The sequence below is a fragment of the Uloborus diversus genome, chromosome 7 (genome assembly GCF_026930045.1).
Source record: "Uloborus diversus isolate 005 chromosome 7, Udiv.v.3.1, whole genome shotgun sequence".
Taxonomy (NCBI): domain Eukaryota; kingdom Metazoa; phylum Arthropoda; class Arachnida; order Araneae; family Uloboridae; genus Uloborus; species Uloborus diversus.
In genome coordinates this window covers 132,376,954-132,403,674 of record NC_072737.1, presented here as the reverse complement: position 1 = coordinate 132,403,674, position 26,721 = coordinate 132,376,954, and the positions used below count along the sequence as shown (strand labels likewise).

At 33.9% G+C, this 26,721-nt stretch overlaps 1 protein-coding gene across 3 annotated transcripts; it reads right to left on the bottom strand.

Annotated features, from left to right (window-relative positions):
* Positions 1-2,151: 2,151 nt before the first annotated feature.
* LOC129225737 (phosducin-like protein 3) lies at positions 2,152-24,976 on the bottom strand. 3 transcript variants are annotated; one of them, XM_054860235.1, is made up of 7 exons: positions 24,875-24,976; positions 24,143-24,187; positions 17,391-17,520; positions 12,786-12,876; positions 12,540-12,683; positions 7,262-7,470; positions 2,152-2,311 (listed from the first exon to the last, which is right to left on the bottom strand). In XM_054860235.1, exons 2-7 carry the CDS (start codon positions 24,146-24,148, stop codon positions 2,181-2,183), a joined length of 711 nt encoding a protein of 236 aa, XP_054716210.1. In that variant the 5' UTR covers positions 24,149-24,187; positions 24,875-24,976; the 3' UTR covers positions 2,152-2,180. The 3 variants fall into 3 exon arrangements, with proteins under 3 accessions (XP_054716210.1, XP_054716211.1, XP_054716209.1); XM_054860236.1 differs by lacking the exon at positions 24,875-24,976 and adding an exon at positions 24,780-24,801; XM_054860234.1 differs by lacking the exon at positions 24,875-24,976 and adding an exon at positions 24,316-24,394.
* Positions 24,977-26,721: the final 1,745 nt, after the last annotated feature.

Sequence of the window (26,721 nt, the reverse complement as noted above, 5' to 3'; positions counted from 1 at the left end):
TACTGTTAACTTGATGTAAACAGTTCTTACATAAAAACTTCATGAAAATCTGCCAATTGGTCTTGGGCAAACCCAAGCTAGAGAGATTAACATGCTTTTGACTCTTATTAGTTAATGTAACAATTAAAGCTAAATAGTCAAACCTTGATATTCATGTTTAACACATAAAAAACATGACAGGTATATTTCTCTAAATGCATTTAATTATCTCTAAATGCATTTTGAGTGAAATTTATTTCAGATTTTAATATTTTCCACAGGCCAGATTGGAGGAGCTTTAGGATTGTATCTTGGAGCAAGCATTATTACAGCAATGGAACTTCTTATTTTTATTGGATCTTGGTGTTGGTATAGATTTATGCCAACTAAAGCAAACAAAGTAGAACAATTGGAGCCAATATTTAATCCTCGCATCAAAAAAAGCATAACTTTCTATGATTAATGTAATGAATTTTATGTCAAGTTAATGAAAGTGATGGCGTGTTAAAATATTAATCAATAATTTAAATTAACTATTTACTGATTTATGATTCACATATCGTCACCTCAGAGCAACAATAAGATATCTTAGTGTTATTTCTGGGAAGGGATTAGATGTCCTACTGTTGCTCTGAGGCGATGATATGCTGAATGGATTTGTTTTAAATTTTATAGAATAATTCAGAATCAAATCTAGCTCAATCCACAAAGTGTAAAAAGTTTTTACTTCCTTTTACAAAAAAGGAAGTATTGTATTCGCGAAAAAAAATTTCACTCAAAAATCAACCTTAATTTTCATTTTACTCACCCCCGAATGAATGTTGAGTTTCCCCCCCCCCCGACTTCATCACATGTGGATAAACACCTAAGAACATATAGACAGGCGAAATATCCATTTTGACAATTCCCAAGCTAATTACAACAAGTTTTCTCGTGACATCTGTATGTAGGTATGTGCGTATGTATGGCGCATAACTCAAGAATGGTATGTCCTAGAAAGTTGAAATTTAGTACGTAGACTCCTAGTGGGGTCTAGTTGTGAACCTCCCCTTTTGGTTGCATTTGGGTGTTTCTAAAGGGATCTTTTGCCCCTTTTTGGGGAAAATTATTGTTAATTTTGATGTAAACTCAAGTGGTGTTATAATTTGACTGACACTTGGCGATATATCGCCAGTATTTTGGTCGCCAAGTTTTTTCGCCAACTTGGCGACAAATTTGGCGATTTTTTTAAAAATCTGTTTTTAATTTGGCCACTGTTGGTATATTTAGAGAGTAAACTATTGAATCACATTTGAAATGCATATAATGGGGAAATGACATTAAAGTGGGGTAAAAGGAAGTCATGCGATGCAAACATCAGCTTGGTTTATTTTATGATTTGATACTTGAAACTTTTTTAAAATTGATTTGTAGCTGGATACTATCATGCTAGAAAGCAACTTAGGGTGTATCCAGCTTAATAATATTAAAAACTGCTGTCAAGAAAAAAAAAAAAAGTTTCTTGGCTTTGAAAAAATTAAAAATATGGATTCAACTGGTTTTGATACTAAAAGCAATGTTTCATTACATTTCATATATAAAGTAACATGTTTTTTAAAAAAAGTAATAATAATTGAATTTTTACAAAATGCATAAATTAATTTACTGAAATGCACACTGATATTAATAAGAAGTCTTAAACTTGAACTAGAATTATTTTTGAAATTTTTAAAATCTAAGTTTTAAGTGTTTACTTTATGAAAAAGTGAGAGCTGAAATAAAGTTATTTGAAGAAAACATATTTGGTACTGTAAATAGAGACATTTAATCCTGTTGTATTGACAACAGTATGCATGATTAAAAAATAGTATTACACACGCATATGTACATGCTTATCTTAGTTCAGAAGGATTTTTTTTTTTTGCCTGTTAATTTTATTTAAATATGGAATAAAAATTTTGTGGGAAAATAAATATGAAAAAAGTCCAGTGTATAAACTTTAATTTGGAGCCACGCCCTATAAAAATTGTAAAGGAAGGTATGTGCCCTGGTATTTCTCCATAGTCTGTATGTATTCATGTTTTTTCTACAGGCAAATACTTTCAAATGCATTTGACAGAATGATGAAAATATTCTTAGTCAAACTAATTGATATGCAGTTCATATAATAAGAGTAGGAATTTTTTGTAAAAATGTTTATTTTGGGTATATTTACAATTTTATTACCAGTCATTATCATCTGAATAAGCAGAACTTCTTAACGAGGACAGAAGAACATCCTGAATTTGTTTCCTTGGATTGCATTCTAGGTCGGTTTTTAAAGCTCCCACTTCAGATAACATCCATTCTAACTCTAGAAAGAGGGAAAATTATACATATCATTGGAGAGATAATTATTTGATTAAAAAGAAATGTCTTAAACGGATATAAGTAAGAATACTGAATTGTGATCAACCGTAATACATGTTTTGAAGGATTTTATTTGCATTTCATTAATATGTAATTATGTATTTTTTCAATATAAATAAAAATAATAAACATATTTCTTTTGAAATACATTGTTGTTTCAACTGAAATTGTATTGAACATTCCCTTTTTTTGCTGTAGAAAAATTTTCTTTATGTTAGCAGATTTGATATTTGTGAAGTTATCCTGGAATGTAATCCTGGAGCACGTTAAAAGATTAATGATCACACATGAAATATCTTTAAAAAATGGAATTTCTTCCTATCAAATTAACATTTTCATAATTAATCGGTATGAACTTGCAAACCCCACTATGAGAAACTTGGACAGATGCAACATAAAAAAACATGAAACTCCCTATTAATAGAAACCATGCAATAATTAATGTTCTCATATGATTCTCCTTGGAGAATTAGTTTCTTTTAAACTGAGGAGTTCCACAGGTAGATACCAGGGGCGGCATTTCACCATTTCATTTGGGGGGTCGAGTTTCTTAAATTATGTATAACCCCAAAGCGAAACCAAACACACATTAGCTAACAAGAAGTTGTCATAAAATCGGTTTAGTATGAATAAAATTAGTGTTTAGAAACAATTAAAATTTTGATTCATTGACTAAAAAGTTATCATACAAAACATCTCGCTACTAAAGTTTTTATACCTTCTGGAAAAGTTATAATGCATGATTTTTGGAATTCGGAATAGCAGGGAATCGTGTTATTAATCTATCAGTGCCCAATGTCGGGCTGTTTTGTCAGTTCAGCTAAATGGAAAAGGTATCCCCCCCCCTTCATACTTCGAAAATATTTAACTAACCTCCTGAGACATAAAAAAATCTTTCTCTACTAGCTAAGCTGATTGTAATAATTAAAAAATAATTGAAGTAACACAAAGTTATGTATGAAAACAGTTTTTATATCTTGCTTTTCAAAATCACCCAGGCAACTTCAAAAACTGTGAGGGGCTTAAACTTTTCATCATTGAATAATCTAGTCATGTTGGCGCTCTCAGCTTCAATGAGATATTATCTGCCTCCAGCTCTGTTATTCACTATTCCAGACTGATGAGTTCGTAACAAGGACGAAACTGCAGTCTCTGGATGTAAAAACCATTCTGTCGGTATATTGCTTGTAATTTTTCTTGCCTCATGCTAAAAATTTTACTCACAGTTGAAACATTTTATTTTTCATTTTCAAAATCCAATCCAAATAACCAAAATCCCAGCCAACCATTCAGAAAAATAATTATCATCAAATCTTGTGTTAATTTCATTTGAAACTGAATCTATTACTTCACACAAAATATTCAAAAATCAATGTTTGACTTCACATCATCATGTGGATTTTTGTCACCTTTTTTTTTTTTTGGGCTTCTTTAAAACTGGCTGGGAGGAAGAATTTTTTTGAAAAAGTTCACGATTGATTGAAATATACATCTTTAAAAAATCTATTTTCAGTTTCAATTGCAGATTGAACTGAGGTAGTATGGTGCACAGATCAATTGTAGACTGAACTGTGGTTTGAAAAGTCTAGTAGCGGATTGAAGATATAGATTTTGATAGAGTAAAGCATTTTTCAAAAACCTTTTCACGATGCAAACAAATTGGATAAAAATTCAAACGAAGTCATACATACTAAAGGGCATGCCCCTTAGCTTTTTCACCATTGAAAGAATCATTTTGCAATAAATCTTCCAGTCGTCAAATCACTGCTTTGAAATTATAGAGAAATGTTTTGATTGTTTTAACTCTTGAAGATTATCTTGTGTCACTTCGCAATTGGATAATTATAGAGCCCCATAAAAGGTATTTGGTTGATATGTCTTTTTTTTATTCAATAATCACATGCATTTTTAAGAAGTTTCTATGAAAGCATTATAATGTATTGAGCAGCTGAAATGTGTTTCTAGCAGAAGAAAGCGATGAATACTCATTAAATAGACACTTAAAAAATGAGTGTAAAAGTGAATGTAAAATATCAAGGAATTTTCTTGTGAAAACCATGCTGCCACACCACTTTACACGAGCCTCTCATTAGGACTCGACCGATGCATCGGCGCCGATGGTTCAACAATTTAGCCATCGGCATCGGCGGCCGATGCCAACTTGCAGGAAACATCGGCCCATCGGCCTTAAAAACATCGAAAAGCCGATGGAATTGGCCGATGTTTTCGCAAAAAAAAGACCTTTGCTGTTTTACTTTTTAATGCAAAGTAAAGGGAGTTATTGTTTTCATATAAAATTGTTTACTTAAACTTCAGTATGAATTTCTATTTTAGTCACCCCTGACTAAATGATTTTTTTCTATTGTAAGTAACTATTTTCATGTAGTTTTATAAAATCAATGAACGAGTTATTTTCATTTTCATCATATTTTTAATAATATGTTATAGAAAAGTTTCAAGGATTTTCTATTAAACAATTTTTTAAATTTCAGCAAATTAAATGAACAATCAAATTGTATGTGTGCAAACATCAGATCAAGTAGTATATGTATTCAGTTATTATTAACTTGGAGTAAATATCGAGTTTGTTTATTGTATCTGCGTTTTAAGAACCCCCACTTTTTATGGCTATTTCTTTTTTCAGAAAAATTTATGTCACTGTTGTAGTTTTTATGAAAAATGCAAATTTTTCTATTCATAAATTTTAAATAAGTATAAAAATATTCCTATTATGATTTAATGTTGTAATTTATCTGTTACCTTTTTTGTTTAATTTCACGACTGAAAAATGTCTACGTGCAATCTTTCCACTTTAATTGCGTAATTTGTTGACGGTTTGATATTTTTATTCTTAAATTTTTTTTGAGTGATTAAACAACATAATTTAAAGTTTTTAAACTATGTATAGTGTACATAATCCATACATTATTACAATATTGCTGAAATCTTAGTTATATGTTCAGTTAAAAAAACAAATCAGTTGGTTATTAAACAGTGCCTTTGTTTTTCTTCATTTTTTTCTTTTTCTTTTTTTGGCTGTTGTTCTTTCTCTATCATCATAGATCAGTCAAAAAAGAGAAGCATAACTACATTCTATATAGATTGTACGTAGTACGATCCAAAATTTCGGGGACAAGCTGTATAAAACTTTACCCACAATAGTTCACATTACTGAAGCACATCCACCTTCAAAGGGTCACCTTGGGGACTATGAAATTCTGTCAGTGTTCATATAACTTTTGGGAATACTCCTGGAAGCCTTTTTCGCAACCTACTATGATGCAGCTTTATCTTCTCCTGATGGAAGAAAGCGGCGTCCATGCCAATGTTTTTTGCTGGGAACAGGTAAGAGTCACACGGAGCTAAGTCCGACGAAACGTTATGTTATTTGTTTGTCATATCAGAGCATTGATCAATCAAATGTGCATCCTCAACATGAAAATCGTCTTCACTTCCCCACGATGAAGTCAAAGCAGCAGCGCAAGAGGCCTTACAGGAGTTTGCGAAAAATGGCTGCCAGGAGTTTTTCTAAAAGTTATACGAACGTTGGCAGAAGTGTATAGTCGTTTAAGGTGATTATTTTGTAGATAGATGTGCTTCGGTAATGTGAACTATTCAGTGCAAGGTTTTATACTGCTTGTCCTTGAACTTTTAGATCATACTACGTACGTATGAATTTTGAACTTACTATTTCATAACGTTTTTGAGTGACGCAAGTTTACGCGTATGAAGACATCACAAGAGAACTTGCAATAATTAACTGAGCAGGTGTTCAAAGTGGATATATTGATCATCTATATGTTCTTTGATATATATGTGTGTACAGATGTGCCGAAAAAACTTGTGAAGTTTAAATTGTGTGATCGTAAAATAGAAATTAGGTCGAAATTTGATTTTTTTTTTTTGATCACAAGTCCTTATTCGTAGAAAGGAAGTAAAGTGAAATGAATAAATGATCTTTTGAATCTCTGACAATCTTATCAATTTATTTCCGTTAGATTTTTTTTCCATCTGCCAACGACATCGGCCATCGGCCATTTGGAGGAAAACAATCGGCAATCGGCCATCGGTCATCTTTGAACAATCGGCATCGGCCCATCGGCCAAAAAATGCCATCGGTCGAGCCCTACCTCTCATATAGGACATACCATCGTTACATTGGGCACACAAGTGTGAAATATTTAGCCTATATGAGGCAATGTCTTCTTTAGTTAAAATTAACCATGGTTCTCGATCAGTTTTCTATGTTCTGAAAAAGTCGAAAATACTTCATGAATTTCTAAGTCATCATCCAAATAATGAAAAACACTTTTTCCAGTCTGAGGATGTGTCGAGTTTCATCAAATAGTTGCTGAGAACCAGCGAGATTTCCTTTAATGAACATTGATTTCTGACTTACATAATTTGAATTCACCCTGACATTCTGCTCAAAAAAATTTGGGGTGCGACCGCTCTTCTTGACCTCCCTATTTGCCGCCCCTGGTAGATACCAAACTATTATATTGGTTATCACACTCAGATGCAAGCAGGGATAAATTATGCAGTTTTATAATGAAAGTTAAAAGATTTAATTATTTTATCTCTCTACACTAAGTTCCAATTTTAAAATTGTATCACTAAGTAGTGTAGTTAACTAGAAATTTCCACTCAGGATAAAGTACTTAACTTCCACCTCAATAGTTTATTGACATTTTTGAGAATCAAAAACTTTAAATATCTCCAAGACTAATTTTTTTTTTTTTTTAGTAGATACTGCCACTGACCTACCCACGGCAGCACCAAACCTCTTGACTTTCTTTAAGAAATCTTTAAAAAATACCACATTACTTCCAACATTTTAAGCTATTATGTAAACTGAAAAACATTACACACAAATTAGAAGACATTTTTTTACCATCACATTTGAAGTTAAGATTTCCAAATGCTTCAGCTCCGATAAATTTCTCCTTAAGTTCACCTTCATAATAAATAAATATGGTTGGTAGATTCTTGTCTGGATAGTTTTGGATACAAGTATCAGAGAGGCTTCTGAGAAACTTTACAGCAGGGAATTTTTTTGATAGTGTGCATAAATAATTGTTGATCATACAACACAAAGGTACCCTAAAAGAAAATAAATTGTTGGTTAAAATTCAGGATATTAAAAAAGTTGACAGCACAGACAGAACAAAGGCATGAAAAATACTATGCTAAAATTCAACACCAATTAATGACAACGTTGCTTAAATTACCTTTTTTCTTTACAAATTTCAACTGTAAAAGTTGATTTAAAAAGTTACACAAACACTAGAACACAAAAATAACGATGAAACATTTCAATTTTTCTTGAAACATTTTATTATATTTAAGAGTACCCATAGGCAAATTTAGGACTGATTTCGTGGGGGGGGGGGCATTTTTTTTAACAACATTTTAAAACAACATTTTTAAATGGCCCCCCCACACACTATGCTTTTGTCTTTTTCCTGTGATGCATTAGGCCATGCTTTACTTTTATTTGTTGTGTTTTATTAATATGTTTTGCATGCTGTACGTTTTGAATTAACCTTAAGAAGGGGACTGGTATCAACAGAGTGATGCAGCGCTCCCTTTTAAGTGAGATTTAGAAAATCTCTCATTTTAAAAGGTCTGAGGAGTGGGGGAAGTTTTGTGAAATGAATATAAAATTTTGCATTTTGAAGCCTTATAAAGGGTAGTTGGATCTAAAAAAATCTTGGGGGAAAATTGGCCAAAAAAAAAAATAAATAAATAAAACTTTTATGCTTTAAATGTGCTTTGTAATGTAAGTTAATGCTTTAAAAGAAATGGTGTACACATTTAGAAAATAGGTAACAAGAGAGTAACATACTGCCCTTTTGAACAATTCATAATTTATACACTTGATAAGAAATAAAATTGAAGCACACTTGAAAAGGAATAGAGGTAGTGTAAACAGGGTTCGTACCTAATTTCAGAAATAAAATGAAGGAGTTTTGAAGGAGTAAAATGAGATTTTGAAAGAGTACTTTTGGGGTTTTCTTTTATATAAATGTTGTCACACTTTTTTACAACAAATTTGACCCCCTTTACCCTTTGTCACACTTCACCTTACTCCTTCCCTTGTCACATGTCATTTTCCATAAACATATTATTATAATAATTGTGTGATGTCACTATTTGTCTCCCTGTTGTGTCAAGGTATGATACGTAGTTGTGGATGACTCTTTTTAGAATGTCAAAACTGGGATTTACTAAACAATGGTATTATATTAAATGATTGCGTTAAAAAGGCATCTACTTATGTACTTTTAAATACTTAAATAATAATTAGAAAAACTGACATTTGTTGCTGAGAGTGTGGTGGAGGGAAAAGCAATAATCATAAAACTTGAAAGAAAAAAAAAAGGCAAGCACCATTTAAGAATGTTTTATTTCACTAATGAAATGTCTTAGTCATCCGATACTAATAATATTTTCACACCTAATAATATAATCACATCTTTATTAAAAAAATATAAACCAAATCACTACATTAAAATTTGTCTTATATGTTTAACCTTGGGAAGAAGTTAAGTTGCCGATCGAAGTATTTTAAATTACTGACATAGAGGATAATTAGGTAGTCTTGATCTAAAAAAGGAGTTAAAACCAAAATGAAGGAGTTAGAAGAGCCCTTTAAAAAAATTTCCTAAATGAAGGAGTACTGGAAGAGTTTTGAAGGAGCGTACAAACCCAATGTAAAAAAAACAAAAAATTCTGAGCTAAACAGATTAACAATATGCAGTAGAACTAAGATAAAAGCAAGCAATACAAAAGAATGTCCAAAATACTGCATTTGGGATTAAATAAATAGCAAAATTTGAAACATGTGAGTGACAAAATTTATTTCAAATAAAATGTTATGGAAACATGAGAACCATGTTTTTGACATTTTTGATGCAGGGTGTAGCAAGAAGCTGAATTTGATATTTTGATATTCCTCTCCCTCCCCCTCTCATTTGTTAGAAATTTTAAAATTTAAGGTTTGTGGCCACACTTTTCCAAATTTTCAAGCACTTGAAAAGGCATATAGTTTTTTCAAACACTTTCTATTTTTTAGGAACAAATCATGCTATTTTTCAAGAGTTGGGGGGCCCACTTCAAAGCAGCGGCCCTAGCTACGGCTTGTACTCATAGGCAAATTCGACCATGTTTGTAATTTTTGTTTCATTTTTTTGTAATTATTACAGAAATTCATTATTTTTCACGGCTTTATAAAGGATTTTTAGGATTCTACCAATCTGTGTTAGGTTTTTGTCAATTTTTATCAAATTTCAGCAAATTTTTCCAAAACTTTTGATGACTGAACTATTTAGATTTCAATAATGACAACAACTGGCTTATTTAGATTAGATGATTATGACTTACCTTACTTTTTCAATAGTATTTAGAAAGTAAGTTAAATGGTAATTTCCCTCTAAGTAAAAAACATTGATTAATCAGAACGCTCAGGTAACTGAAATTTATTCAGTTTGCGAAGTACTTACTCTCTCTCTCTCTCTCAAAAAAAAAAAAAAAAAAACCTAGCCAAAAATTTTCTGAATGCATGAAGTACAGCTCTAACTATTAGTTTCGTTTACATATTTGTGCCCTTTAAAAAACTAGTATGTTGTGGCCATCACGAAACTTTCTTCTATATCTTACTTGTGAATTCTGATCAATCACTATGCTTGAAAAGAATGCAATATTCCCAGCAAAAAAAAAAAAAAAACTTGACGACCGTCCGAATTCCTGAATTCCCGCAAAAGCAAAGCAAAGAACGACTTGAACGTTATTTTAAAAGCCTTGCTTGAATTAATTAGATGTTTTATTTGTTAACAAACATAAAATGGCAACAGTTATTAATTTTAAATCATTGCGATAACATTTCCGATTATCTCCCGAAAATTAAAATCACGTGAAATAAGCAGACGAGAATATTGTAATTTATCTTTCTTATTGTTGCATTTATAAAGCTATTTTTATTAACACAAAAAAAAAAAAAATCAGACCCCCATGGAGCGATTGGCGCCAAAATTGAAACAACGCCTATTTACAAATAGATTCACATTTATTCCAAATTTCATCCAGAACGTAGCATTACTTCTTGAGAAATGGCACTCACAATGAAAAAAAAGAACATTCGATTGCGCCACCCCCTTTTCAGCTTTTGACACCAAAATAAAATCAGCTCTTATACCCACTAAGGTCTACTTGCCGATAAATTTTTCTTTCATTCCGTTCATTATTTCTTGAGATACAGCAGTCACAATTGACGACAAAAAACGTTCTATAGCTCAACCCCCGTTTGAGTTATTGCCACCAAAATTGAATCAGCACCTGTTCCTGTTAATGGCAACATATGGTCTAAATTTTGTTTGATTCCGCCAGTTACTTCCTGAGGAATAGCAAGCACGCGTAACTCAAAAAACGTCCCATTGCTCCACCCCCCTTGGAGGAATTCGCGCCAAAAACCAATGGGCACAAGTTCACATAGGGGCATATATGTGTACCAAATTTCGTTCGATTTCGTGCAGTAGTTTTTGCTGTAGAGCGGCCACAAAAAACTGGTCACACACAGACGTGACACACACACATACACACACACACACATACATACACACACACAGACAGACAGACATTTTCCAAAAATAGTCGAAATGGACTCAGCACACCTCAAAACGTTCGAATCCGTCAAAATTCGAAATTCGAAAATTTGCACGAATCCAATACTTTCTTCTATATATTAGATATAGAAGAAAGTAATAAAGAGAACACAGTTATAAAAACATTTCATCAGGTAATAAAGCGATTTTACAAGAAATGTGCAAAATTTTCATGCCGGAAATACATTTCCTTCACCTTTTCTTTTATTCAGACTTTATCTTAAAAGTATGATTCTGGAAAATCTGTAATTTAGTTTTGAACTGTCAGAGGTTGAGATTCCTATTTTTCCCCCTGAAAAATCAGCGTTGTCAATAGTGCTTCTGGTTTCTGTTTGTGCAATGGTTGGACAATTTTTCCACTTTTTTGTTTCATTGTTACATAAATTCGTTGAGCATGGTGTTAACTGTTAACATTTAATAGTATTTTGCCGTACAAAAACTTTTTAGCACTGCACTTCTTTTGCAATAGCATTCGCTTCAAATTAGCCAATTTCATATGAACATATGTGAAACCAGAAGGTTCTTTAAAATCTTTCTTCTATAACAAGCCAAAATATCTAGCTTTTGGAATCATGCAAATTGAAAATAAACAAAAACATTCTGAAAAGAAAGAAAACAAATCATGCTCTATTGTCGGGGGGGGGGGGGGGAGTATTCCCCCCTTGGTTTTAGGTTTTAATTTGTTAAGATAATTGTCAATTATTTTAAGTATTGCATCTGAATGTATAGCTCATTTAGCCCATATTTTCATTTATGTACTTGCCCAAATGGTTTTCAGGTCAAAATTGTCCATTTAAACACATTTTCAGCAGCCCAGTGACAGCTGTACTATTTGTGTTCAATGTTCGTTTTTTTCCCTCCTATCAGAAGAGCACATTTGCTATTCTCTTAATTTCTCCTTTCAACTATTCAAAAAGGAAAAAATCATTTTTCGGTTTTAAGATTTTGGAAGATGTGTTGTTACTACATAAAGTCCTCCCAAAACAGGGGGGGGGGAGCGGGCATTTCCTTCCTCTGCCCTCTGCCTATGCGAGTACCATTTACTAAATTTACAAGTTATTAACACAGAAGCTTAAGATTGTCGCTTAAAATGCTTGCTTAAACTTTTTCAACTGTAAAAGTTAATTTAAAAATTACACAAATAGTACAACAGCAAAATAACAATAAAACATTTAATTTTTTCTTGAAACATTTCTTTCTATTTAAAAGTACCATTTACTAAATTTACAAATTATTAACCTTGTTAGCTTTAGATGAACAAGGGAACATTATGAAAATGTCTATAGCTGGAATAAAAACAGGTAGAAATTAAAAGGAGTACTAAACAATAATTTAAAATAACTCATTGAATCACCATTTGAAATGAATCACCCACTAGCTATGAAGCAATATAAATACTTTATTAGTAAAAAGATTATTAAGTAAAGTAATCAAGAAACAAAAAAGAGGATCCTCCTATATTTATAATGAACATCACAACTATAAATAGACAAAATTTTGGATTCATACACTGGTTTGTATAGATGCAAAACAACCCATATGCCTGGACCAGCTTTATTAACTTGTTGCACATAATCTGAAGCTGATATGTCTCTTACATCCCCAAAAATCTCTTTGGAGGCAAGTTCTTTCATTTCAGCGAGACGTTTCTTCCTATTTATGAAAAATAGTAAACAAATGAAAACCAAAAGCAGACTGAAATATGTAGTTAAAATTACTAACTGACAAAATTTTCATTATAAGTGCGTGTATCACCTGTACTCCAGTAACACTCTTTCGTCTTCTTCATCTTCAACCAAATCCAAATCATCTAACGATAAATCTTCCAGATTTTTTTGGCTGCTATCTAAATAGAAAATAAATTAAGGGACAGTGAAAAAGTGCATTAAAAACTGAACCAGAACATTTATCTAAATAGTTACTTATTTGTTATCTGAAACCAGTAATAATAACAAAACATAAATGCATTTCTTGAGTGTATTCTAATATATGATACCAGGTCGTCCAGCGGGAGGTGGGTCAAATAGATTTTGAAAACATAATGTAATTATGTATTTCAGAATGCATTTTGATGTTTTGTTCTTTCTAAATATATTGAGTATGTACTCTTTGCCTCCTGCCACCCTCTGCTCTTAAAACTTTGAAATTGAATTTGAACTTTGGGCCGGCTTGTTACCCAACTGCAAGTGCATATGCTACTTCATGCCTCCTTCTCACTTCACCGCCCAATCAACATAAATTAATAAATAAATAAAAAAATTTTGCCAAATGAAAAAGTCATTTTTAATTTTCTCATCTGTACTGGCTGTTAAACTCCAAAAAAAAAAAAGTTAAAATATCACTATAGATTTTCAATCCTATGAAATTGATATCTAAGCATTCTTTTACTTCAAGCATGATAAAAGTAAAAAAGCCACAATTCGTTAAAATACATTTTAAGAACAGCACTGAAAGAAACAAAGCCCCACTGGAAATTTCAAACATGAAATATAAAGTTCAAATTTATACATAATGCTAGTAAAATAAACAATATATTCAGTGAAGCACCATTTATACGTTTTTGAAGGACTGCATGAAAGAAGCGTACAAATAAAAAAACGTATAAGAGGTACACGTTAATACGTATTGGACTCTGCAGTGATCAATTTAAAAAGCGCATAAATGATAAAAATGTATAAAAGAGAAACGTATAAACGGTACTTCACTGTATTTGGAAAAAAATTTCGTCTTAGATTTACACTTTTGTACTTGGTACTAATACTGCTCTCTTTTTCACTTGCTAGAAAACTAGAAGGAATACTAAAGTTACCTAAGATATTGCAGCCAAAACTGTTAATAATGTAACAAATTTTTTCAGTTAATTTAAGTTCTCTTGGAAGATTAATGTTTTTCAAGCTCCAAATTTGCAGCTATTTTCAATGATGATTTTAAGCTTCTGGCAGATCTCTATTGGGCAAAGTGGCTAAGTAATCAATGCAAAACCAAACTGTATGCACTCTGTTCAAAAACTTAAAACGTTTATATTCATATATAGAAGTACATCACATTTATACACTAACTACCAATAAGTATTTGGACACCTATGCAAATGTCGATATCTGCGGTCCTAAGGTACGTCACGGCCTCCACCGACATATATCGTGTAGGAAACAGCATCGGCTTTAGTCGCATGCAAGATGCCTCGCAGTTCGGAGCTCTCTGATTTCGAGAAAGGTATAACTATTGGGTATCACAAATGTGGCCGATCCTTAAGGGACATTACTTGCGATCTGAAATACCCTAAATCAACAGTGGCCTATGTGATTAAGAAGTAGAGGGTGAGCTGTCATTGTCAGAATGTGCCCCGAGTCGGCAGATCAACGAAACTGGGAGATAGAGACCGACGAGTGCTGTCCTGAGAAATTTGGAAGAAACGAAACCCAAACGATGGCCCTCATCTGCGAGAAGTTTCAACAGGCATCCGGGAGTATTGTTTCATATAATACCATCCGTAAGGAAGTAAATCTGCTTGATTTTCATGGTCGTGCTGCTGCCCATAAGCCTTTAATCACAAAGTTTAACCGTGCTGCTCGGTTAATGTGGTGCAAAGCACATCGAAATTGGACCGTAGATCAGTGGAAACAGGTTCTTTGGAGTAACGAATCAAGGTTTACCCTTTACTGTTCGGATGGCTGGGTCTGGCGTCTACCTGGAGAACGTCTCCTGTCAGAATGCATTGTGCCAACAGTCAAGTTCGGCGGAAGTGGAATTATGGTCTGGGGGTGTTTCTCTTGGTATTGGTTGGGCCCCTTGGTCCCCATTCATGGTAAGCTCAACTCCGATGTCTACTGCACTATTTTGGATGACATTGTGCTTCCTACGTTGTGGCAGTTTTACGGGTTGGACCGCTGTTACTTTCAGGACGACAATGCCAGTTGTCATGTTTCGACGTGAACCAAAGCTTGGTATGGTGCCAATGGAGTTGAATGGACTGGCCTGCCCAAAGCCCAGACCTGAACCCTATCGAGAACCTCTGAGACCAGTTGCATCGCCCAATTCAGGGGTGCACTCCCCGTGCAAAATCGGTGAAGGAACTTCTATGTCTTCTCCAAGCTGAGTGGAAGAAAACACCACTAGCTGTCATACAAAGACTTGTGGAAAGTATTCCCCAGAGGGTTCACTCTGTAATTGCCTCTCGTGGAAGCTCTACCAACTATTGATTTTGAATAAAGTTAGTTTTTCTTTTCTATCACAGGTGTCCAAATACTTATTCGTAGTCAGTGTATATATGTATATAAATACAGTAAACTTCCGATTATCAGCTGATTAGGGTGGCACGGTAAGCGAAAATAAGCGAATTTGCAGATGATTAGTAAATTAGATAAAAACAATGCTTGTGTTTGCACATTGTGCTGAAAAAGATCAATAACATTCACATGTATTTAAACTACAGTTTAAACGATAACAATGTACGTAAAAGCTAGAAAAGAATCGTTCATTATCGCACACGGATTATAGACATCCATGATCAAATCATGCAAATAGATTAACTGCAACAGATCAATCTAGGTTACACCAAACACGAAAAGGAGGAAGGGAGAGGAATTTTTTCAAGACTGGTCTGGTCATTCGTTTACGCACCCATAAAGTGCAGATATAAAAATTAGTTTGATGGGTAGGTCAAAAAATATGTAAGTAGTGAAGATGTTCAAGCAGTAAGCAGTCAACAGTGTCGATTTAAAAATCAGGTTTCAACTAGCCAGGTTTCGGTGACCATAAGATTTAATGTCATTGGAAGGGAGGGGGAAGAAAGAAATAGGAATGCCTAAAAATGAATTATCTACTTCTTAACTTAAAATGTGTGCATTTATCTAGATTCAATAAATCATCACCAAATTTTATTTTATTTGAAAAGTGTGAAAGGCTGCAGATAATCCGCCCCACAGAAAATTGGGAGTTTACTGTGTATGCATAAATAGATGAATGTGCGTATGTTTGTGCTCCCTTATACAAATCTAGTTTACGATGGATCTTTGCCAAATTTGGAACAGAGGTCTTTTGATGCTCAGGAAATCCCATAAAGGGGGGGGGGGGGATTTCAAAAAAATCCAAATAGGTTTAAATTTAAATTTTGAGACATAAAGTTGATCTCTTCTACATGTTTACAGGACATTTTCATTTAAGCTTGATTGTTGAACATTTGTCACAAGACATAACTTTTATTTTCAAAGTAGACATTGCAACATAACTAGTATATAATAAAACTAGCGTCATTGGTTCTTGTGGCATGATGCCTGTTTTCATAACTCATTCAGTCAGTGATGGACACATCTCCTTAGTTTTTCTCTCTTTTTTTTCAATTCTATTGGATGCAGAACTTTCATAGCATCAATCTTTAGTACTGTAAGGTTTAACATTTCTACGAATTCATGCATATGAAGTCCCATTCAGTTTTTAATAAAAACCAATATATACATTTAATCTGACAAAAGAAATAGATGACTTTACATCCAAAAGCTCATACATTTCTGCATTAAAAGAGGGATTTGTAGAAAACTTGAAACACATGTCTGCAATTTATGTAAGTGTGAATTTAGAAAGTTGTTTTTTAATTAAGTAAACGTATAAGTTTTTTAATTAAAATGTAGTATTTTCCCAAAAATCAGCTATTGCCAATAATTTAATAATAATTAAAACTGAATTGAAAATGCTTAACATATGTTAAAATGATAAATATAGTGAGTCACTTCAAGGCAGCATATTGTCACCTCAGAGCAACAGTGAGATATCTTAGTATTATTTCTGGGACTAGGCATCTTACTGTTGCTCTGAGGCAATGATATGTTAAAATAACTACTAATTTTTAAAATAGCTAAAACAATTACATGATGCAAAATGATTGAAATCTCACACATGGAATAAAATTTTCAGAAAAATTAGAGTTCAGTGTTTGTATGTTTCCAAAACTTAGGTTTTAACATATGAAAGTCATAAAAAATATAAAGGTGCTCTCAAAATAGGGTATCATTATGAGTTCAGGAAAATTATTCTAATCTTCAAAGTAAATTCAACTTAGAAATAAAAATATTGATAAGTCAATAAGAGAAGTAACTTATTGACATATCGTCACCTCAGAGCAACACTAAAACAACTAATCCCAGGCACCAGACACTAAGACATCCTACTGTTGCTCTGAGGGGACAATATGAATATTCATATGTGAGTAAGATATAAGCGAGTTTGACAGTCATTTACCTTTGAAATTCAATTATCCATTAAAAATTATCCAAAACAGTTTGAGTTAAACTGTGAACCAAACTTAAAAGCTCGATTAAAACCAAATGCTTTCATGCATTTTTCTATCAACACAATACCTTTTACCTCTTAACTTCTCTTGAACAGTATTTTCAACAATATTTACTATTTCATCCTCTGTAAATTCCTTCTCTTTAGGGGGCAAAATACCATGTCGACGCAAGGCATCATTCCATTCAGTATCTGCATTTGGATCCTTGAGGAAGATAAACATTTTATATCTTACTTCCAATTTCAAATTCAAAGAATTGCACTATCTTTTTGCATCTTTATAAAGAGTTATAATTTTCTCTGTCCATTAATTGCTAAAGTGCAGATGAATGTCTTTGAAATTGATTTTCATCAAATTTAATATTTTTAAGTGTTTTTTTATGTAGCACAAATGAAAAAAAATGCTAGAAAACTTATTAAAAAAAATTCTTTTCATTCTATAAAAATGGCATTTTTAATTAATTTGCACGAAAATCCTCTTTAATTATTGAAATATTTAAATTTAAGGGCGGCATTAACATAACTAATTGTTAAGAATCTGGATTAAGTAACAGAGAAATATGAGAATATGCATGAAAGCTTTGTTGTGTCTTTACTTCTTTGTGCCTTTTATCAAATGAAATCAATTTTCAAGCATCTTTCAAACTTCCAAATTTAGGAATTTCCTACATTATTTATGATTACATTAGAACCTTTATCTTCCAAAGTAATTTCAGCTAACCATCACAGTAATGTAAAAGTTGGAGATGATTAAGAATGCTTCAATTTTTAGATTGCTTCTCGGTACATATCGCTGCCTCAGAGTAACAGCAAGACATCGAAACTGAGGAATAACAGTAAGATATACTGTTGCTCTGAGGCGACGATATGCAGACTCATGGTGTGCCAGGTTCACATATAAAAGGGTGAATTTCAAGTTGGGCTTGGGCCCAGTACAGGACCTTTCCCAGTCCAATGTACCAAGCTCACAGAATATTACTGACTATTGGCCCCGAAACCCAGCAATATACAAATACAAAAGTGACGACCAGCAATAGGCTCTGGGCCCAGCTAGATCAATTTACAATCCCCAGTGAAGATCAATGGCCCTCTTAAAACTGTCTACTCCCTTGCTCATTACCACCTCTTCCGGTAAGCTGTTCCAAGGTTCCACTACCCAGCTAAAACAATAATTTTTCCTAATATCCATGTTAGCCTGAGATTTAAATAGCTTAAAACAATGACCCCTTGTTCTGTTTTCAGTGCTAAACTTTAGCCCCGTAACATCTTTCGTTTTAATAAATTTAAACAGCTGAATCATGTCCCCTCGGTCTCTTCTTTCCTCAAGACTGTACATTTTAAGCCTTCTAAGCCTGGAATCATAGTCTAAGTGGGAAAGTCCACTTATCAGCCTTGTAGCCCGCCTTTGAACCCTTTCCAATACACAGCGCCACTAGAGGGCGCCTGTGATGCAGGGAGTGTTATTGCTGCTAATTTGATAAGTGTTTTCTTACTATAATTTTTCATTATTACTGTCTAGTTTTAGGTTTTTTTACTTCACTTTATCATGTAATTTAGTTTTATTGTGTTTTGGGGGCTCATTTTTGCTGTTATTGTATTCTTGAAGTGTTTTTGCATTTTTTGGAGCTAAGCCTAACATGTGGTGATCTCCTGGTTTTTGATCTTGTGTGCTTTATTGGGTGTAGCAACTCTGTTTATTTACTGCTGTTTTTAGTATTTATTCTGTGTTTTTTTGCATTTTTATCTTTCTGTTTTGCCTTTTGGAACATATTCACTGAGTAGAAATGGGTGTTATATGCATTATGAAAGAGGTAAAGAGTGGGAAGGGGGACAGGTGGATCTCTTGTGATTTATGTCATATGTTCTGCCTGTATAAGGGGGAAAATGAGTCTGTTTTTGAGGAGGATTATATTTGCACTAAATGTGCTGAACTCTCAGACTTAAGACTTAAGATGCTAGTTTTGGAAGCCCAGTTAGCATTAGGGTGTAAGCCAGTTGTAGAGGGTATAAATGTTCCAGAGATTCAAGGGGAAGTTTCAAATGAGGAGTTAGATTGGGAAACTAAGGGTGTAATTTTGGGGGACTCTATGGTAAGGGAGGTGGGTAACACAGTTGGGAGAGTAAAGCGTAAGGTGGCTAGGTGTTGTTTACCAGGGGCTCGGGTAAAAGACGTTAATATGGTTGCTGAAAAGAAGGGAGTATTGAATAAGGAGGACATGGTTACTTTGTGGGTGGGAACAAATGATGTAGGCCACAGTAAAAATGAGGAGTTTTCTAGGGAATGGGAATCCCTGTTGGATAAAGCAACCAGCTTTTCGACGAATGTCCAAGTGGTTGGTTTGCTTCCCAGGTATGGAGTGCATAGGAGCTGGCTAAATCAACGTGCGAGGTGTATGAACTTGCTACTGAAGTCAATTTGCGAAAAGCGCAGTATCAGGTTCATTGATGTATGGAGTCATTGTAAACGGGATTGGATTGCTAGGGATGGCCTGCATCTGAGCTCTACAGGGGTCAAAATGGTTAGTGGATTAATTTTAAGGGCTTCGGAGTCAAAAAACTAAGTTGGAATGGGGGGCATGGTTCAAGCATCAGGTATCGAGAGAATGAAATTTTTTTGGGTATTGCTAGAAATGGAAATAAAGTGATGAACAAGAGTAGTAATGTTAACAATTGTAATTTAGGAAATTTCAGGGTGTTAAATAAAAGCAACTTAGGCATGCTTAAAGTTTTCTATACCAATGCTCGCAGTATTAGGAACAAGATGGATGAATTGAAAAGCATAGTTATGGATGAGAAGTTGGATGTTATGGGAATTACTGAGACATGGGCTACCGAATCTGATGCAGAGTTATTACATATTGCTGGGTATAATTTGTTCAGACAGGATAGAGTAGGTAAAAGAGGTGGTGGGGTTTTATTTTATGTTAGAGACAATTTTATTTGCAATGAATTGGTCATAAATGATAAGCCTACTGATATTGATATGGTTTGGCTGGAGTTGATGAGCAGTAAGGGCAAAAAGCTACGGTTTGGAAACATTTATAGGCCACCTAATTCAAACCAGGGACAAGATGAACAGATGTACCGTATTATTAGTGACATGTCCAGTAAGGGATCCGTTATCATAATGGGGGATTTCAATTTTCCGGGTATTGATTGGAATAATTTTTATTCTGGTAATGGCAAAGAAGAGGAATTTTTAAAAGTAATTGGTGACTGTTTCTTAGATCAAGTTGTAACTCAGGGAACTCGAGAGGAGGCAATTTTGGATCTAGTTTTTTGTGACATAGGTAGTGTAGGGGAGCATATTGGAGATAGTGATCATAACAGCATTAGGTTCCGGGTTAAATTTGAAGTGTGCAAAGATGATAATTTTAGGTTTGTGCCCAATTTCAGAAACACTGATTTTGTTGCACTTAGGCAGAGCTTGAAAGAGGTTTTTTCGTCAGGGTTGGAAAATAGTGACGTAGATCAGCAATGGACGGAATTTAAGGATAAACTTGCTAAAACCGTTGGGGACTATGTTCCATTTAGGAGAAAAGGTGTTAGTACCAAAATTTGGCCCATGTGGTTCTCCAGGGAGACTAAAGAAGCTCTTAATTATAAGCAAGCCACTTTTCGTAAGTTTAAAGAAACTGGTCAGAGTGCGGAGAGACTCCAGTATAGTAAGGCAAGGCGAAATTTTAAGTATTTGGTTCGGATTCAGAAAAGGGAATTGGAGCAAAGGCTGGCAGATGACATTGATGGGAATCCTAAGAGGTTTTTTGCTTACGCTAATTCTGGGAAAGCTCGAAACAGTCAAATTGGGCCTTTGGTTGATGAGTATGGAAATTTAATCCAAAACGATAGGGATATTGCAAATGTTCTAAATAACTTTTTTTCCAGTGTGTTTAACGATAACTGTATCTCAACAGTTGACACTAACAAGACACAAGCTATTATACAGCTTGAGGATTTTGTATTTTCCAGGGAGGAGGTTTTATTTCATTTGAAAAAGATTAAAGCAACTAAAGCTCCGGGACCAGATAATATTTATCCTAAAATTTTAGTAGAATGTGCAGAGGAATTAGTGGATGTTATTTTGAATATTTTCAATGCTTCTTACAACTCGGGGACGGTGCCAGAGGACTGGAAGCTGGCTAACATAACGCCACTCTTCAAGAAGGGGTCTAAAGGTATTGCTGGGAATTATAGACCTGTAAGTTTGACTTCGGTGATTTGTAAGATTTTCGAAACTTTGATCAAAATTAAGATCATGATGTTCGTAGAGACTAATAGTCTGTTGACTAGTTTGCAGTATGGTTTCAGGAAAGGTAAATCCTGTACTACTAATTTATTGCATTTCTACGACAAGGTTACCTCAGCTTTAGATAACAAAAAATGTGTGGATGTTGTTTATATTGATTTTCAAAAAGCTTTTGACAAGGTACCGCATGTTGCTCTTCTCAGCAAGTTAGCTGACATTGGAATAGGAGGAAAAACTTTACTTTGGGTAAGAAATTGGCTTACTGGTAGGAAGCAAAGAGTAGTTGTGAGAGGAAATCATTCTAATTGGAGTGATGTTTTAAGTGGGGTTCCTCAGGGATCAGTTTTAGGGCCTCTTTTGTTTATTATATTTATGAATGACATCAATGAAAATATTTCTGGAAGCATGAATTGTTTTGCTGACGATGTAAAAGTTATGGGGATTGTCGAAAATGAAGAACAAGTAAAACAGCTGCAAGAGGATTTAAATCATATTACTAAGTGGGCAGATAAATGGGGTATGGCAGTTAATGTAGGGAAATGTCAAGTGCTACACTTAGGTCATGGAAATAAGCGTATGAGATATCGTTTACAGGGTTCAGTCATAAATCAGGCAGAAAATGTTATGGATCTGGGTGTCTTTATAAATCAGGACTTCAAGTTTAGTCAACAGTGCAGTATTGCTAGTAACAAAGCCAACAAAATGCTTGGGTTCATCAATAGATCTATTTCAAACAAATCTAAGAAAGTTCTTCTGCCTTTATATAGGAGTTTAGTAAGACCTCATTTGGAGTATGCTGTGCAGTTCTGGTCGCCTTATCTGAAGAAAGATATTTTTGTATTGGAAAGGGTTCAAAGAAGGGTAACTAAATTAGTAAGGGGACTCTCAGATTTAGATTATGATACCAGACTTAATAGGCTTAACATGTATAGCCTAGAGTAAAGGAGAGTCAGAGGGGACATGATTCAGTTATTTAAATTTATCAAAATGAAAGATGTAAATGGATTAAATTTTTGCGGGGAAAGCAGGACAAGGGGTCATTGTTTTAAGCTATTTAAATCTCAGGCTAACTTGGAAATCAGGAAAAACTACTACTTTAGCAGGGTCGTGGGCACTTGGAATAGCTTACCGGAAGAGGCGGTAATGAGCAAGGGAGTGGATAGCTTTAAGAGGACCATTGATCTTCATTGGGGACTAATTAATTGACTAGGACCAGCCTAGCTGGGCCCAGAGCCTGTTGCTGGTCGTCACATTTGTATTTGTATTTATTTGTATTAATGTCTTTCTTAAGATAAGGAGACCAAAACTGAACAGCATACTCCAAATGGGGTCTTACCAAACTTCTATATAAGGGCAGAAGAACTTCTTTAGATTTGTTTGAAATAGATCTATTGATAAACCCAAGCATATTAAATTGGCTTTGTTGCTAGCAATGCTGCACTGTTGGCTAAACTTTAAATCCTGACTTATTAAGACCCCCAGAGGGGCCTTAATAAGGATAATCCACGGACCTCTCGTGTGATACATCCTAAACCATATTGATAAAATATGAGTTGAAGTAGAGAAAAGTACAAATGCAATTTCTTTTATGAAAATGTTTTTAAATAAGTTAATCAACGAAAAAAAGGAGAAAATTGAAATACAAAAAGTTTTCATAGTTACTCAAGTTTGAAATGCCTCTTTACATGTAAGAAGTAGTCAAAAGATTTTGCCATTGTGACTGATTTCAGTTTATTAAATTATAAAATTATCAAGGTTTTTTGTACTTGTACTTCGTTTATTTATCTAAGGGCTTTTTTTCTTCTCAGATGAAAATCAAATGGTACAAGCTACAGTCTTGTATAATGTAGATGAGCACAGAAAATTTTTGGCTCTGCAGAATTTTTTTTTTAATCTTCTAATATTAATTTTAAAAAAATAAATAATAATGAAATTTTTAAAAAAATCCCAGATTATTTCTATCAAAGCCTTTTGAAGCACTTGTGAAAAAAAATAATGGTTTTGACAGTTTTCTTCAGTTGGCAAAAAATAAGCACACACTATATGTTATTGTAAAAAAAAAGGATTTAAAGCACTTTTCTTTTTTGTCTCTTCATATATGAATATAAATTTAATTCTTCATTCAAGGGTGAATTAGACAAAATAATTATTTGCAGAAAATTTTCCAGTTAGGATTTGTGTTCGCAGAAAGCTCTTCATTTTATCTAAGTCTGACAAGCTATGGACCAGGAATGTCATTTCAAACTTTTCCAGACATAGGGTGTATACTCAATGCAAATTCCATCAGAGAACAACAAAAACTGCCCCCATTTTTATAAAAAAAACCTTTAACTTTTCAAACCTAGGGGGGGAAGGGGTGCAATCACACCCCTAAATGACGGTCAAGTTCTGGACTTTAGTGAGATCATTGTCACCCAAAGGTATGAATAGGCTTTGAAAGGGAAAATGGATTTTAGTATCATTTTTTTGTAAAAAGAAAAATCAGTTCTACTTTTAACGTGTGAGTTTTCTGCTGTCTACCAAATGGGAAACACAATATTTTGTAGGTAATTTTCTTGGAAATGAAAATAAATCATCTTACCTGCATTGTAATGAAAAGCAAACTTGCTTGACAAGTTGTGGGAGACTAAAAGGTGGAAAAGAAAACTTATTACAAATGTAATGTTTTTCTCTAAACTGAAAATGCAGTGAAAAAAATGTACAAAATATATTGGATCTGTTTATGATTTTTCAAAAAAAATTCTAAATGCTTACGGATTTTTTTTTCTTTTTGCCACGCGAACTAAAATGACAAACAAATGACATTCTATTTTTAATATAGGTAAGCTTTAAATTAGTACTTCTTCTGTTAATAAACATATGAACAAAGAGAAAAGACATTCATTTCAAAATTACGCTGTTTTAAGGAAAAAGAGCCTGCAGAAGTACAACTTTCTGTGTGGTTGTAACTTCCTGTCATGAGTCCATTTCGCACTATTGTAAAATTTAATTTCAATTCAGATAAATACATTGAAAAATAAACAATTAAAAATGAAAATTACAAAGAATCGTGGCTACAGTGATAATATTCAACTTATTTAGAAACTTTATAATTATGGTTGAAAAGTAATTGTATCATGTTTAATCAAAAAGAAAAAAATCACATGTGATGAAACTCAAAACTTTCAAATTATACAAACAAACTTAATACAAGGTGGAAACTTTGAAGAAATGTTTACCACAACTGATAAGAAATTTAATCAAAACTTTGATTTCAAACCGTACTAAGCATATTTGCGTCAATAAAACAAAATTTTTAAATTGTACTCTTTACCTCTATTTTAAGCTTTCAACCAAAACATCAGTAAACCGTAAAAGGAATTTTGTAGTCTGCTCACTTCTCGTGATGGTTATCTTCTTCTAACGATCTATTTTCTAAACACGAGTGACAAAATAAAAGTAATTGAAGCCTTTTGGCACGCTTTCAAATTAAATCACTACACTTTTATTTCATAAAAATTTCAATGAAGAAGCCTAAGATTTTCTCATTAACTTGTTCTGTGTTCTAGGTAAGCTTCTCCGCAAATACATTCCTCCGTGTTGCGAATAAGCACGAACTTGATCACGTGATAATTGGTTTTCATGAAATTTTGCAGTAAAAATCAACATCTATAGTATATTCAGTAAATTACAGCCCATTAGCCAGGGCTAAAGCAAAAATACGTGAAATACACCGCCAGCTCAGTCATTTCCAGCCGAGGACTGCAGTTTCGTGCTTTTGCCTCGCGTTCAATCTTCGAGTTGAACTAGAGTCCCTATATGGGACTCTAAGTTGAACCGAACCACTGCTTCGGTCACTCATCTGGTCCGCTAATTCTATATTAGCTACCAGTTTGTTTCGCACTCTTGGCTTCCTTATTAAGAGGTTTTCCATCTCCAGCTCAGTCACTTTCGTATGCAGGGCTGATAAGTGCTAATAAGCACGAAACTGCAGTCCTCGGCTGGAAATGACTGAGCTGGCGGTGTATTTCACAAACATCTATAGTGGTCTGCTTTCAAAAGAGGTAAAAGGAAACAATCTCTTCCAATTGAAATGTTTCCGCGGATCAGTCATTTCCTTGACACTTGACATCACCTCATCACCAGATATTCTATCTTTCAACGATGCTTCTTTTCTCACGTTCTGTCGTCCCTTCTGGCGAATCGTGTCGTGTCCGAAATCGCATTTTCATGTATAGTGAATGTGCAATGTGCATAGTATAACATCTTTTTTTCCAAACGTCCTCCTGAAATTATTTAATTTGAATATAAAAATGGTATTCATTTGATTCTTTTGCGAAAAAGTTACGTAAAAAGTTCAATGCATGTAAATTGTCAGTTATTCGAACTCCAGAGCTTTGACTCCAGAGCTCGAATTCGCAATTCCAGAGCTCAAATACGCTACCTTGTGGTGATTAACAATGCTAAAGAAAAAGGTAAAACATTCCATTCCATATGTTTTCTTTTGGGTAAATTACAGGTTTCAGACAGTTTGTGGTGTAATGTAATTTCAGAAGAACAGAAAAGAAAGCTTACCACAAACACGATGAATAATTATGTGTTGGGCCGTGGTAGCCCGATTGGTAGAGTGTCGGATTCGGGGCCGGAGAGTCCTGAGTTCGAACCTCGATGGTCGAAGATCCACCGTCGTCATTAAAGGGGACTGGGCGACGTTAAATATGCTCGTGGTTCCAATGTCCTCCAAGTGAAACGATACCTCTGGGGGTGATAGCACCAGGTAGCTATTAGCTCCTGGTCTAGTTCTAAATTCTCATTAACTGTTCGATCCGGTGATGGTGCTGCCATCTATCAGTACAAAAAAATAATGAAGGCAAGGCACTTAGTATGCAGTCCTCGACATAAATACTGTTGTAGTCAGTTGTGACTCGGAATCGAAATCGAAATAATTACTGTTATTCACTAAGTGTCAAAGCAAGGTATAAGTTACGGCATTTGTTTGTTTTACCTTTTTCATCCGTCATTAGACAGTGGCTGCAATACCCCCTATAGTTTATTGGAGTTGCGAATACGCTAATTTGCGGTGATCAACAATACACTGAAAAAGGTAAAACAATCCGTTCCACGTGTTTTCTTTGGGTTAAATTATAGGCTTCAGACAGTTTGTGATGGTTTGCAATTTCA

Bases quoted from the DNA above. Each gene is read 5' to 3' on its own strand.
- LOC129225737 (XM_054860234.1), bottom strand. From the start codon at position 24,366: ATGTCATTTGTTTGTCATTTTAGTTCGCGTGGCAAAAAGAAAAAAAAA. The intron at 12,877-17,390 runs GTAAAAGGTATT...TTTTCTATTTAG, and splicing joins TGTTCAAGAGAAGTTAAGAG to ATAGCAGCCAAAAAAATCTG. The intron at 12,684-12,785 runs GTGATACACGCA...TTTCATAAATAG, and splicing joins AGAGTGTTACTGGAGTACAG to GAAGAAACGTCTCGCTGAAA.